Source organism: Oryzias melastigma, linkage group LG7 (assembly GCF_002922805.2).
Source record: "Oryzias melastigma strain HK-1 linkage group LG7, ASM292280v2, whole genome shotgun sequence".
NCBI classification, from domain to species: domain Eukaryota; kingdom Metazoa; phylum Chordata; class Actinopteri; order Beloniformes; family Adrianichthyidae; genus Oryzias; species Oryzias melastigma.
In genome coordinates, this window is record NC_050518.1 from 24952188 (window position 1) to 24967883 (window position 15696).

The 15696-nt window shown below is 43.4% G+C and overlaps 1 protein-coding gene across 1 annotated transcript in view; it reads right to left on the minus strand.

Moving 5' to 3' along the window:
* The window catches only part of fgd1 (FYVE, RhoGEF and PH domain containing 1), an 18055-nt gene extending 8149 nt beyond the window's left edge, over positions 1-9906 (minus strand). Inside the window, exons 1-4 of the mRNA XM_024292584.2 lie at positions 9646-9906; positions 5541-5789; positions 5273-5471; positions 2965-3658 (exon numbers count right to left, since the gene is read on the minus strand). Coding sequence (XP_024148352.1) covers positions 2965-3658; positions 5273-5471; positions 5541-5789; positions 9646-9703 — 1200 coding nt within the window. The 5' untranslated portion in view covers positions 9704-9906. The remainder of the gene's footprint in view (positions 1-2964; positions 3659-5272; positions 5472-5540; positions 5790-9645) is intronic.
* Positions 9907-15696: the final 5790 nt, after the last annotated feature.

The following is a 15696-nucleotide window of genomic DNA, read 5'->3' on the forward strand; positions in this document are numbered from 1 at the left end:
CAGGGATCCATTTATTCCAGCCCACCGCAGGGGTCACCCCAGCACAGAGCGGTGCAGGGGTCACCCCAGCACAGAGCGGCGCAGGGGTCACCCCAGCACAGAGCGGCGCAGGGGTCACCCCAGCACAGAGCGGCGCAGGGGTCACCCCAGCACAGAGCGGCGCAGGGCCCACTCTGCAAAGTGGGACCCCAGCCGCCCCAATGAGAACAGCCCCCCCACAGGTGGAGCCAGTGGTGCCCAAGAATAAAGGATCTCCAAGAGGAAACACTGGGGTTTAAAAACAATACATACAAAAATAAACTCTCAGATGTTAATGTTAAAATGAGTAGTATATTAAAATAATAATTGTAAATAGAAATTAACTATAAAAATATTTAAGTATATAAAAAATTTAAAACATAAAATAAAAACATAAAAAAATAAAATACAACGGAAGCTGAAAACAGTCTGCCCTACTTTTTTTTAGCGTTTTCTCATTATAACGTGATAATCAATAACATGAAATTAAGGTTCCCTTTTCTTCCTTTCCCACATGGAGACACCTCGGCCTTACCTGTCTGTAGTCTCTTTATTTTGTGGTTGACAACAAAAACAGCAGAAGAAAAAACTCAGCAAAAGTTGTTTTCAGTCTATTTTTTATTTATTAGTGGATCTACGCTCTTTAAACGTCTTCATTCCGTCTCATGCACCAGCTCCCTCCCTTTGTTTCCGTAAAGCTCTGAACAAACGGTTGATTGACAGAACCCAGTTGGTTCTGAGGGAATAAAGGGAGGGCTGGTGCATCAGATGGAATGAAGGCGTTTGAGGAGCGCTGGTCCACTATCAATGAAAAAATAAACAAAAAAAACAACTTTTCTGGAGCTTTCTTCTGCTCTTTTTGTTGTTTAACACAAAACAAAGAAACTTAAAAAAGGTAAAGTCTTGGCATCTCAACGTGGGAAAGGGAGAGAAGACAATTCATTCTTCAATATTGATTTTCTCATTATAACAAGTTTTAATCTCGTTTTCTGATAGTGAGATAATATTATTCTTTTTCTTGAGAAAAGTTGTTATCTTCTTATCACAAGAAAACAAAGTTGGCCCTCTGCAAGTGACATTTTATTTTATGTCTTTTCAGTTTTTTGCTAGGTCTGGTGGTTTTCAGAAGACTTTTGGGCTGGAAAGCTCTGACACTATCTGGCAACACAAGAGGGTTCATATTTTAAAAGCATATCAGTTAAATATGAAGCCCAAGACCATTAAAACATTTATAACTGAACTTTAAAATAATCCTGAAACGCACAGGGAGCCATTGCAGCGATTTTAAAAGAGGTGAACAGGTAAACCGGAGAGCAGGGCACTACAATAATCTAACCGACTAAAAATAAAAGCATGCATCAGCAGCTCTGTGCTGGCAAGAGAGAGGAATGGGCGGACAGTGGCTTTATTTTTGAGATGATAAAATCCTGTCTTCACAACATTTTATCCCACACACGCCCAGGTTTCTCACACATTGAGAAGGTTTATCCAGTCTGGGTTTCTTATTTTTTTATGTTACACCTTTTCTCCCTTCCCCTCGGTTGGGATCGTAACAGTTCTTGTGGCATTTTTTCTTATCGTGTAGGAATAATAAATGGATATTAAGAAATTTGGCTTATAACTGCATTTCTAAGCATTTTTTTTTTGTCTGAATTGTTGTAAATCAGAAGCAGACAAAAACTGTATGAAAAAGCCTGTACCAGTGCTACAGTCAGTTGTATGTAGATGTTGCTGGATTGCTATAGCTGTTTCTCACTCCATTCCAAATAGATCCATGTGCGTCTTTGTTTTCCTCGTCTGAGCTGGTATCTTGCTCAAAATTGTTTGGGTAGATAGCTCCAACATTGCTAGCCATTTTTGTTTCACCGCCAACGTTAAGTTGGGCATTGTGAGGGGCTGTAAGCTAGCGTGAGAGGAAACTCGATGACATTGTGGAAAACCACCCTTGAAACCGATGGTAAGCCACTTGCACAAGTGTCCTTCAAATGTGGCATACATCAAGGTGATGCTCTGTCTCCACTGCTGTTCTGCAGAGGTCTGAACCCCCTCAGCCACATAATCAATAAGACTGGCTATGGATACCAACTCAGAGATGGGACCACCATCAGTCACCTCCTCTACATGGATGACATCAAGCTACACGCTAAGAGCGAGCGGGACATTGACTCCCTGATCCACCAGGATCTACAGGACTGACATTGACTCCCTGATCCACCAGGATCTACAGGACTGACATTGACTCCCTGATCCACCAGGATCTACAGGACTAACATCAGGATGTCATTCAGACTTGAGAAATGCAGTCGGATGGTGACAAAGAGAGGCAAGGTAGTCCACACAGAAGAGGTCTCACTCCCAGAAGAACAATAACAGACATTCAGGACAGTTAAAGTACCTTGGAATCCCACAGGCAAATGGCAACAAGGAGAGCTGCAACAGCCAAATACCTCCAACGAGTAAGACAAGTCCTGAGAAGCCAGATCAATGGCAAGAACAAGACCAGCTACACACTGCCAGGCATCAGATATCCTCCAGGAATAATCAGATGGCCGAAGGAAGAGATACAGACCACGGATGTTAAGACTCAAACTCTCCTCACCATACATGGAGGGTTCCATCCCAAATCCAGCACCCTGAGACTGTCTGCTAGCTGCAAGGAAGGAGGCCGAGGACTAGTGAGTGTGGAAACCACTACCCAGGATGAAACATCCAAGATGCGGGTTTGTTTATATATATATGTGTGTGTGTGTTTCTGATATTGTTTAGGTGGCCGGGCCAAATGTGGGGGCGGGCCAGATCCCGCCCGTTGGCAGATGTTTGCCCGCCCCTGCCTGTTTTGGAAAAGCGCCTCCTCTCATCCTGAAAACCCATGACACCCCCCGCCCCCCACCCTGACCCAGCAGACCCAATCCAGCTTTCCAGAGCAGATACAGACTGTCTTCTTACCTCAACGGGGTCTTGCATATCTGTCTTAGGGGTCTCCAACACGACTGTAAGCTCTCCCTCCTCCTCCAGATCGCTGTCTCCCTCCTCCGAAAACTCTCGCCTCTTCTGGGCCCCCCCCTTCACCTCCCCTTCCTCACATGTGTAGGACAAGCTGGACGGGTGCAGTAAGAAGGTGGGGCTGCACGGGTAGACCACGCTCCCTTCATCCACGCTGGTGAAGCAGAGCTCCTCGCTGTGAGATGGCGAGCTGATGCTGTCAATGCCACTATCGCGATTGGCCACCTTCCCGTCCGTCTGCGAGTAGGGAAGGGACAGGCTCTCCGAGAGCAGTTCTGATCGGTCAAGAAGCGCTGCTGGCTGCTGGTTACTCGTCTCCATGGTGACCGCATTGGCGTCCAGGTGTTGCTCTGAGGTGCCGTAACTCGATTCCATGGACAGACGTTTCTGACATGCAGCAGCTAACTCTTCATCCTCCTGATCATCATCATCAGTAGCCTGCAGCCCGCTCTCTTCCCCCCCCCCCTCATCAGCCTGCATTGTGTTGTTACTGTCTGTTCCCTCTCTTGGCTGCTCGTTCTCAGGTACCGATGAGGACAATGACGATGGTTGCGAAGGAGGCAGGGATGAGGCAGGTTCTGTTGGGTGGGCGCTCACAGCCCCCCCAGTCAAGTCAGGAACCACGATAATCTGCTCCCTGTGAAACAACAAAAACAGGAACACTAATGAAGAACAACAGCATACCATCATGACCCGGATCAATGAAGTGCACCTTCCAGGAACCAATTAACAGGTGACCAATGAGGTTAATCGCTAGAGATGGTCGCAGGCCTTTTAATATTTTCCAAAAATGTTGGCATTTACTACGATTTTTTAGGCTATTTTGAAGTTTGGCTAATATTTCAGCTACATGGTAGCTGTTCTGGCTAATTTAGGCTTTTTTTAAGTTTTTTAGGCTATTTTGAAGTGTGGTATTTTTCCAGCTGCAGGCTAGCTGTTTTGACTATCCTAAGTTTTTTTTGTTTGTTTTTTTAGGCTAATTTGGCATTTAGCTAATAGTTTAGCTGGATATCAGCTTCAGCGTTTTTAGTTATCAGTTTCAGCATCTTCAACAATCAGCACTAGCACCTTCAGTGGCCAAATTCCGCTTACAGCATTCACACCAGCATTATGGCAAGCACATTTAGTTAATAATTATGATAAAAAGTTATGGTTTTCACGTTTTAAGAATGTAGTTTTAGAGTGTTAAATAAATGTTTATCTTGTTCGGCCCGCGACCTGAGGATTGTTTTGGATTTTGGCCCCTTGTGTGATTGACACCCCTGTGACAGACTCTTCGGTCCGTGTTTATAAATGGATCATGGGTAGGCGACATCGCCGTAGACCTCCAGTGCCCGTTATATATAGGCCGGTCTGAGCCAGAAGCAGCACGACAAGTTCTGATCCGACTGAGAACAGTGCAGCCCGGTCGACAGCCTTGCCGGTCCCAATGGTCCCGTAGACGGAAGGGAGGGCTCAGTGGGCACTTCATCCACAACCACGGAGCGGCGAGGTCCGGGTGGCACTCGCTTCAAAGCATGCAGCGGCCAAGACTTGTTATTGAGCCAGAATGAGTCACAACGCATCGCCGCAGGGTAAATTCATCCGGCCGGGGCGGCGACACTGGGCTGGAGGCTCCAGTTCTACATGTGGATCCACCCAGCCTCCATCAGAAAGACTCGGGCACCAACGCGACAGCGGGTAGGCGGTCTTTCATACGACACATTTCCCGCTCCGCCCACCGGACGAGGATTCAACGCTGATGGACTCTTCCCTCTTCACTACTGAGGAAATCCTGGTTAGTTTATTTTCTCCACTTAGTAATCTGATTACCAGCAGGTCGTCTGGTCTGATCTGAAGTCTAACACACAAATACCACTATCATCCTCCATAAAACCAAAAGATCGGTGGTCCTGCCAGAAAACAGGAAATAGTGTGAAGTCTAAAGCTGTCGTTGACTTTGAATAGATCAGCCTAAACATTCATTATTGAGAGTAAACTCACTCAGATCTTGTTCAAATGTTTTCTGGAAGTTCTCCTTTATCAGCTGACAGCAAGAATTTACTAGTGAAAAGTCACATTCTAGTTTTTCTAGATCTGTTTGTACAATTGTAACACAGCAGTAAACAGACATCTGTACCATTCCAATATGGCGTCCAACTTTGTGTACGCAACCAGCTAGCACGTCATCTCTAGTGATTTAACTCGTTGGCTGCAACGATCTGAAAATGTGTTAACACCTTTATTTTATTATTATTATTAACACACTCACCGCTCAAACTTTTCGATGAGTGACAGCACACAGGTGGGGGAGTCGGTTTCAACCGCATGGGTGGGCGGAGTCCTGCATCCTCGAAGATCTGCTGGCAGAGGTCTGCAAGGTGGTGGAGGTGGGAGGGGCTTGTCATGAACTCGAGGGCGTGGCCTTGCAAGTCCTGCTTGCTGTTGAAGGTGGGCAGGCTTTGGTGGCACTGTGGAGGGCAGGATCACATGTTAGACGCTGTGATGCTATGGAACCGTGGCGAGGAGGGAATACTCACCCTGGGGCTTAGGTCCTAGTAGTGCAGGCTTGTTCCGGTTCAGCAATGCTATTGCGAGGGAAGGGAGCTCCGGTGGGCCAGCACTGTTCACGGAGGGCAGTTCAACCAGCTCACCCCCATGTTCAAGAGATGCTGGGCCTGACTGCTGGGGGGAGGCAGAATCAGGCACCCCCTGGTGGCCACACGATGAGCAGGATGGCTCCAGAGAGAGGCTTTTCATCAGCAAGCTGGGACTGGAGGAGGAGGGGCCTAAGGAGAAAGGAGGAGTCAGCAAGGCCCTGTTCACAGACAAACTTTTAGAATTGCACTGTCATCACATTTCTGATTTCATACAACAAAGCTACTGCTACACTTTCAGAGGTTCATTATCAGTTGCTGTTTGACGTGATACGGTTCTGATATGTGGTCGAGCGGTGAAGGTAAATATGTGCCAAAACATACAAGCTTAAATAATACACACACGAGCTACAATCACACACACACAAGTTTAATTCACAAACACGTAAAACTGAATGTGAAATCGCAGCAAAAGGAGGAACATGTGAGAAAAATGTATACTTGTGAAATATAATGTGGGAAATTGTTTGACAAAAACCTTAACTTGTGTGTAAACATGTTATAATGTGAAGAAAAAACACACAAGATTTAACTTGAGGATGTGGGCAAAAAAACAACTTGTGAGAATGTTTTGAGAAAATCTTTACTCGTAGGTTCAATTTTCTTCTGTAGGAGAGTTTCACACAAACGCTTTGGGGGTTTCAGCGTGTTTCTGACTTTGACAAACACACATTTGAGAAATTTGTGCCGAAACTAACTTGCAGGGAGGAGGGGTCAGGCAGGGGGAGCTCATCGAAAATGAACCAATCTTCAGGTCAACAGGATGTAAAAACCTACGCAGTTTATCATCTATGAGCACCTCAGCCATCAGTTTATAAATGGAACTAATTTAGATAAATAAATGATAATAAAGTAATCCTTACTTTAAAATTTGCGACTTTTTTCTTTTGTTTATTCACTTTTTTGTTCTTTTTCCCTCTTTGTCCTCAGCAGTCTTACACTGCTGGGTTTTGTTATTTTAGTTCGGACCTTGGTAGTCTTAGTTTGTGGGCTTTGTTTATTTGTTTTCTTTAGGTACTTTTGGTTAGGGGGAACTGCTGACTCTGACGATCGACATGTCTGGGTCAGCAGTCTCCATGACTCATTTTATGTTAGGCCAAAGACAGATTAAGGAGCCACATGTGGGTCTGGTGCTGCAGGTTGCAGAGCCCTGATCTAGACCACGGGGGTCCACATTCAGGCCTCGAGAGCCGGTGTCCAACATGTTTTTAAACCAACTGACCATTGAAGTTCCTTATCGGATAAACACACGTGATTCAGATAATCAAGAGCATATAAGACAGGATTCCTAGAAAACCAGCAGGAGGCCGGCCCTCGAGGACTGGATTTGGCCATTCCTGTTCTAGACGGCTGAGGTTCTTTGAAAAAAGAATCAGGTAATCAGTCATGGCATTTACCTGGTTCAGGTGTGTCCAGCCAATAAGAACATGCCAGAGCAGGGCATGTTGAAAAACAGGTGGCACTCGAGGCCTGGGGTTGCCTACCCCTGCTATAGCGCTGTATCGTAAGCTATTTGTCCATGTATGCATACGTAATGTCGAGACTGTTTTCCGAGCTTGGATCTTGTGTCAATAGATTGCATTGAATCAAACGTGTTTCCTTTATTTTGTAAACAGATTCTGCAGCTATACAATACTAAATACAATTAAATAATTGATAATGGATTAACGTTAACTTAATCTAAGAATTTACTGTATCCCTCAAAAGTCTGACCTTCTAACTGTTTGTGTTGTGTATATTCTTTTGATTAAAGTGTTTAAGTAAATAAAACATTTACACATGAATTACACCAACAAACCAAAGTTTATTTTATACATCCTTTATTTGTAATTATAGATTGCTATAACTTCACTTGTTGAGTAAATTCTACTTAAATAGTAAAATAGTAAAGGAGGAAAACGGTCAATTAACTCAAACTTTAACTCATTTACAAACAGTTAATGGATAGTTTAAATGTTTAACTACAACATTTTCACACATTTTTGTGCGTTTTATTATGTATAACAAAATATTAATGGATCTCAATAAACAACCAGAATTAAGGCGGACTGGATTATTACAGTGGCCATAACCATGATTTTCTTAAGCCTTTCAAAGTAAACTATTTCCACATATATGATCATATATTACCTTTGGAACATTAAAAAAATTATTTATGAAATATTAGTAATTTATCGAGAGTTTTTTTCCTACACGGAAGTAAAACGACTCAATTACAGAGGCTCCGCCTGCCGTTGCATGTGGATGACGCCCATTTCATGACGTCATCCTAGACGTCTTCGTTTAGCGTGTCTTCGTTTCTCCCACGAAAATAAACATCCAACTGGACGCAAATACCACATATCTGCCTTTAGTAGGCCTGGCTATCGCCTAAACACCAGTTTGAGCTGAAATTTACTGAAGACTGGACACAACTGGAAGATATACGGTATTCTGTGTCTAAAATGAACGTTTTTTTTGCTTATCACCGCTAGCTCAATGGAGAAATTGTGTGTTAGTGTTGTGATGGGGGCTGAGCTGGGAGGACAGACTCTTCCTGAAAGGGGCAGTCTCACTCTGTGACATCACGATGTGAGGACCCGCTCATTTTCGTGGGTATGGGAGGGGCTGCTGCTGAGAGTAAAATAGGTTTTTAGAGGATTACTCAGAAATGCTGATCAAAATACCGCTTTGGGGTTCTTTATAGTGAGGAATGAACAGTATAATGCACTTAAAAGCTTAAAAGTTGTTTTTTCATGGCATGGCCTCTTTGAGAGAATTTTTTTTTTTTTTAAATAAGGAATTTTAAGTGTGTTTAAAAAATGGCAGTGGTCACTTAATTAGCTCAGATTTCATTTGGTTTATTAGATTTAGATTTCTGGCAGAGATCCACCTACAACTGTAAATTTTTATTGAATCAATGCTCATATTACAATTGATGCTACTACTTTTGCTGCACTGAGGTGATTATATGCAATGTAAAAAGGGAAACGGGTCAAATAACAAAAGCTCTGAAAAGTAAAAATATTATTTTTTTCTGATATGACACTTTTAAGATGAGTAAGCCATCAACTTAAGATTTTAAGTTGATAAAAATGAATAACTTTAAGGGTAGCATATTACAGAATTTTTGTTAATGGATCCAATATTTCCGTGTTTTCAATGACAGGGTTTTTTTTTATTTTGAAAGCAACTTCTGACAAAAGTTTTTTTTAAGGCTATTTTCTTTTAATGTTTGTGTTTTATTGGTGCAAAATGAACATGATTTAATGAATGGTTATCATAATAGGAACAATAGCATAAATACAAATCAGTGTCTTGTTTTTTAAAGGGTGATTGAAGACTTTGTGGATCCTACATGGTTCAGTCAGTGAGAAATCAACTCAAATTCCTCTTAGAGCTGAACACCTGCGTGTAGATGATAAGAATAAAAAAGGATGGTTCTGCTGAAGTCCAGCGGTTCTGTATGCATATATTCTTGTGTTTCCGTGTATTTTAAAAAAGGTTGCAGGTTTGGATTCCGTTCTGCCTTGATTTGATCCTAAATGAACGAACAGAACCGCCTCTAGAACCGAACCAGAAGGGATTTAAAGCGCACAAAGCGGTGAGCAGTAAACTAGGCTCTCGAGAACAGAACCAGAACCACCTTCGGCTCTGGTCGCAGAATCGGTACCAGTTCACAGCAGCGAAAGGTTCCGAGGCACTGCCGCAAGTAGGGGGCGTGTTCGCCTGTCTGCAGAATCACACGCACGCGCATGTCTCCTGGCTCGGTTCGGTATCAGACGTGATCGACCCGCTACCTTTTTTTTGGCATCATTGACGCACTGGCACCGATCAGCAGAGGGGTCACGTGGTTCATCGGCTCGCTCAGATCAGCACATCTGGCCTATATTCGCTGCGGATGTCGGTCAGCGTAACCGCCCCCCGCCCCCCACCCCCATCTCCAATTGCATGCAGCATTAAAGCACAGCGTTGCGGCTGCGAGCGCGCGCGCGTGCGCAGGACTCACCCCCCCTCAGGATGCTTCGGTCCATGAACATCGCGCAGCACAGCCCGAAGCCGCTCATTAAAGAGCGGCTGTGCGGGGGAGAGCGGCTCCCCGGTCCACAGCGCGAGAAACCGGGCCACACGCGTGTGCGCACCGAGCAGGTTCGGACACGCTCTCGATCCGCGCGGTCTGATCCCGGAGCTGCCCGGCGCGCGTGCGGAGGAGGGAGGGAGGGGGCAGGGAAGCGCTTCAGCTCTCTCCCTCTTTCTGGTTTCCATGACAACTAATTAAGGAGGGAGGGGGCGTCAAACTGTCGATTATCACGTGGTCTGATATCAGAAGATGCTTTTTGGACTTGATCGTAACCTGACTGTGAGAAACCTGATGGAATCTGCTGATCTTTTTCAGCAGGCACCATGGGGCACGTGACCTGAGCATCAGAACCTGCAAGACCCAGAGTGGCTCCCAGGACCAAAATCTGGACCCCCCAGGTTCAGTAGAAGAGAGATGGATCAGGAAATGGTTCTGAGGAAAACATGAGTGATTCTTTTCATTGATTCTGTTGAGCATGGACACATCTATTCATATTATTTCAATTTTATTTCTTTCTCTGGGACAGTGCACATTAGAATGACATGTAATGAGCCAGAGGTTACAATTGTCTAATAAAAAAAATAAATCAATTAAAAACACAAATAAAAATAACATAAAAACACAGTTATAAGACATGCATTACAAAACATTGAATATCAAAGACATAATAGACCCTTTTCACGGTGACGTCACAAAGTGGCAACAGGGCCGTGAGCGTGATAACTTCCGGTTAATGGATTTAGACCAGGAAAACAAAGAACTAAAAGCTGTTTAACACAATTTTACATAATAATAAAAGGTAATCTTACCAATTTCAACAGAAAAATGAACAATATTTATATTATGAACATCCTGCTGAAGTATATTTCCATTTCCTGTTTTAGATTGTTCACAAATCTAAATACAAATGTGAATAATCTTCAATATTTGAGGTTCTAGTGAAAATATCAACCTTTCATTGGAGCAGATATTATTCTAACGGTTTCTATTTTGCTTGATGTTATTCTCACGTGTTTTAGGTGATATCACCACAAAAAACTGATTGAAATCAATGTTAGCCACATGTAATAGGAGCAGCCAAGAAACTCATTGCTGCACGTCTTTTAACTGCACCCAAGGCTACAGTCAGTTGTTGTAATCAGAGGTATTTGTTGTTTTTTAAGGGATAATTGTCAAAATAGGAATGCTTTGATAGGAATATGATGAGCCATTAGGAAAGGCAACAGCCTAAAAAGCCACCACTTCTGAGAAGCAGATGCAGAGGCACCAACATCCCATAACCTCTCCGATAAAAGCACTGGTTTGTTACCTTTATCATTTTGGCCGATGCATATTTTTTGCAGTTAATAATAATGATAAATTTTATTTATCAGGCGCCTCTCATGGAACTCAAGGTCACCGAACAGGGATAAAAGAACAAATATTGAAAACATAAGTGTTAAATTAAGCTTAAAAGTTTAAAAAAGAAGTGCATTGCAGTCATAAAGAGTAGGCCAGAAGAGAGGGAGTGAGTCCATAGTCTGGAGGTCAGGGGGGAGGGAGTTCAAGAGTTGTGGGGCGGAGTGACTGAATGCTCCTCCTGGTGACAAGACTGCAGTGGGGAGGACAAGCTGGAGGGAGGACGAGGACCTGAGGGAGCATGCGGGAGTGGCGACTTGGAGTAGGTCCGAGAGATATGGCAAGGCAAGGTTATGGATGGCATTGTGGGTTAGGAGGAGGATTTTGTAAGTGATCTGGTAGGTGATGGGTAGGCAGTGAAGCTGCTTGAGTATGGGTGTGATGTGGTGGAAGGAATGTGTCTGTGTAAAGATGCGGACAGGAGAGTTTTGGACCAGCTGAAGTTTAAGGAGAATTTTTTGTGGGAGAAGAGAGTTACAATAGTCAAGGGGGGATGTGACGAGGCTGTGAACCAGTACGACGGTGGAATGAGGGCTGAGGGAAGGGCGAAGACGGCGGATGTTCCGGAGGTGGAAGTAGGCAGTCTGAGTGATATTGTTGACGTGAGAAGTGTAGGAAAGAGTGTCCAGGATGACACCCAGGCTTTTAACTTGAGGGGAGGGGAGAATGAGGAAGTTGTTGAAAGGGACACAATTATTTATTTTGCTGAGAGTGGACTTGGTGCCTACCAGTAGAAGTTCTGTTCTATTGCTGTTTAGTTTGAGGAAATCAGAGGTGAACCAGGATTTTACTGAGAGAAGGCAGCTGGTAAGGGAGGCAGGTGGGAGGGTAGAGTCTGGTTTGCTTGAAATGTATAGCTGGGTGTCATCTGGGTAGCAGTGAAAATTTATTTGGTGTTGACGGAAGATATGTCCAAGGGGAAGAAGGTAGACGATAAACAGCAGGGCTCCAAAGACAGAGCCCTGGGGCATGCCTATGGTGACGGCAACTGTAGGGAAGGTAAAATATTTTAATTGAATAGTCTGTATGGCCAGAAAGATAGGAGCGGAACCAGTTGAGAGGAGTGTTTGAGATGCCGATGGTTGAAAGTCTGTCCAGGAGGATGGGGTGAGAAATGGTGTCGAAGGCTGAACTGAAGTCTAACAGGAGAAGAACGGAGAGTGGGCCAGAATCAGCAGCCAGGAGGAGGTCATTGGTGATTTTGAGAGGTGCTGTTTCAGTACTGTGAAGTAGGCGGAGGCCAGACTGGAATTGTTCATTTAACTTATTGCTGGAAAGGTGTTTATGGAATTGAGTGGCTATAGTTTTTTCAAGGATTTTGCATGAACGGAAGATTTGAAATGGGACGGAAGTTATTGAGGTCAGTGGGATCGGAGCCAGGTTTTTTCAGAATGGGGTGCCAGATGCTGCTTTAAGGGCAGGGGGGGACTGTTCCAGTCTGGAGGGAAGCCTGGATGATGCTGGTGATTAGAAGGGACAGTGAAGGAAGAGTAGCCTTGACAAGGGGAGTGGGAAATGGGTCCTGTTGACATGTTGTGGTTTTATTTTTTGGAATGAGTTTGTAGATTTCTTCATTTACCTATCTTATGGTTGTGTGCTTTTATGTTTGCACCTTGCAAATGACCAATTTAATGACAAGTGGAATTACACCATCCAACATATGCATTATGTCAGGTGGTAAAGCTTTGGTCATCTCAGAATAGTGTAATTTGTCAAAAGGAGAGGAACTATATATACTATAATTTGCTTTATCATCAGGAATTTCTTGGATGCGTGCAAGATGACACTAATGAACTTCAGATGTTCATAAAACAAATCCATCTTCCTTAAAATAATGTTTAATTTCTCCATAAGTAGCCACACAATAGCGACAAATTCTACCACTGTTAAATGACATAGTAAAGCTGCCTATCATGTGAGCTGACAAGTTATCACCCGACAAAGTTGCAAGAGCTACCTGTATTTTATGCTCAGTTTAATTAACTCTTACTGTAAAACCAACAGTAGCATGTTTATCAAGATCATCCAGTAAAGGTTTAATGATTATATTCCAGCCACACTGTTAAACATGAGTGTATTGTACCAAAAGTGCCAGATGGATATATCTCTGCTGAGATCAATACCCTTTGTCCAAATTTCCCACACTGTAAAAAAATGCATACAGCTTTTGTTTTCTCGTTTTGATCCTAATGGATTCACAACTTCAAACTCATCTTCATAGAAATTCAGCCTTAGTGCTTTTGGATGTTCTTTGAAAAAGAGGTGTTCTTTAAATATGCTACCATTACAATAGTCTGTTAAAAACTCATTGTCTGTTTCTGGACTGGTCTCAGAGAGGATTTGATCCAATTCATTCTGATGAGAGCAAAAAATTGTCAATACTTCATCAATGGGTACATATGAGCTAGAACCAATTGTATGTCCAACTGAGTTTCTTAACTTAAGGTCCTGTCATATTAGGTTTGTATTTACAGTGTTCCAATAATGTATGGAGATCGGACAGCCTTTGACACAAGTTGCACCAAAAAGACTAGACGATAACCCAACACTTCATTCACAAATGCACCTCAATGTTGCTGCATAAATGGATTTTTGCCATTCTTCTGGAGGGACTTCATCTAAAGTAAATAATGTTTCTATTTGCTTAGCCACGAACTGATTAAATTTGGGAATCCAACCACGCTCTACGTGAGGCCCCAGTCAACTGTGCCACAGTACACATCATTATCTGAAAAAGTTGAAGAGACAAGACAGACAATATTGCTCCATGCACCAGAAAAATACAGAACACACTGAAACTAAACATTTCAAAAGTAACTTTTCATTAACATAAATAAGAATAAAAAATATATATATTAACTTTTGTCCATTAAAAGATATCATACGAAATTATACTAGTTAGAACTAAAGTATACTTTAAAATAAATAGAAAGAAAAAAAGAGATTTGTCTTTACTCTTATTATACACACACACATGTATGTGTATATATATACCTGTATATATATATATATCCATCCATCCATCTTCTTGACCGCTTTGTCCCTTTCGGGGTCGCGGGGTGCCGGAGCCTATCCCGGCTACTGAAGGGCGAAGGCGGGGTACACCCTGGACAGGTTGCCAGTCCGTCGCAGGGCCTCAATCACACACCCATTTACTCTCACATTCACACCTAGGGGCAATTTAGAGTCACCAATTAACCTATGAAGCATGTTTTTGGACGGTGGGAGGAAGCCGGAGTCCCCGGTGAAAACCCACGCATGCACGGGGAGAACATGCAAACTCCACACAGAAAGGTCCCAGCCGGGAGTCGAACCGGGGCCTTCTCGCTGTGAGGCAAGAGCGCTAACCACTTGCGCCACCGTGCAGCCCACATATACATATATATATATATATATATATATATATATGCATGCCTCGGACGTCCGTGGAGCAGCAATAGGGCGATTGACTCTCAATCAGAAGATTGTGGGTTTGATTTCCGCCTCTCCCGCGAAGAAGGTAGAAAAGCCCAATACAAGTATATGCATATATATACACACACAGGTATATATATACACATACAGGTAGTGAAGTTGGTCCCAGAACAGTTGTTTGTTTGCAGGAAATTGAGATTTCCACGAGACTCCACCCAATGAAAACTCTCATCCCAAATGGGCATGGTCACCATCAAAGGCCTGCCTTCCAGATTGCTCTGGAAGTTGGCACATGCTATGGGTGGAGTTTTGGCTACCCCTTGCACCCACAATTCCTGCCATGACCACATCATATGCAGCTGTCTGCCATCAATGAGATGCTTAGGCCTAACTGTGTACAGATAGGGACTTAATTCCATCAGGGTGCACCGAGTCACAGACATTGAAAGTTTTGTTGCTCTTTTGTCCAAAGATGGACAAGGTAATCATGACCCACAAGTCTGGGTGGGCTGCCTTGATTGCCTTGTCCAACATTTTCACAATGAAGTTCTGGTCTTGTTTCAAAATGTTAAACCTGGCTGCATTTTACAGGCTGTTATTTTGTACCGAACCCCTTTTTCATATCCTCAGACAGATTTTGCAGTGCAGAGGTGAAAAGCCTTTATTGTATTAAGGTGACACTGCCTCCTGACAACATTTAGCTTCCCAAGATTGGTTACCAGGATCGTCTGAATTTCACAGCAATACCACTCTAAAATTCAAAAATTCACCATTTCCCGTCTGGCCAAAGCGGTGACCCAGACTATGCTTCCAGTCTAGTGTCGGGCTAGAAGTCGCTGTTGACAGCGGCACATGTTTTTTCAAAATGCCAATGTGGCTTCAGGACTGCACCAGTCATCAGTGGCAGATCCAGATAAGCAACCCGCTGTGTGACGCACATTACATTTTTCAATTCAGTGATATCCCATCAATGTCAGTTGTCATTAGCAGACCCAGCTTAGATGAATAAGTTGTGGGGGAAAAATGTGATTCTTCCTTCAGAGCCTGAGGAACATGGCAACCTCCTCATGTTGCTAAAAGGAATTTGTTAGATTTAAGAGTTTTCATCTGCCAAATCAATTAATGCATCTCTGTCAGTGCATCTTGCTTGTCTGAAGATCCAACTGA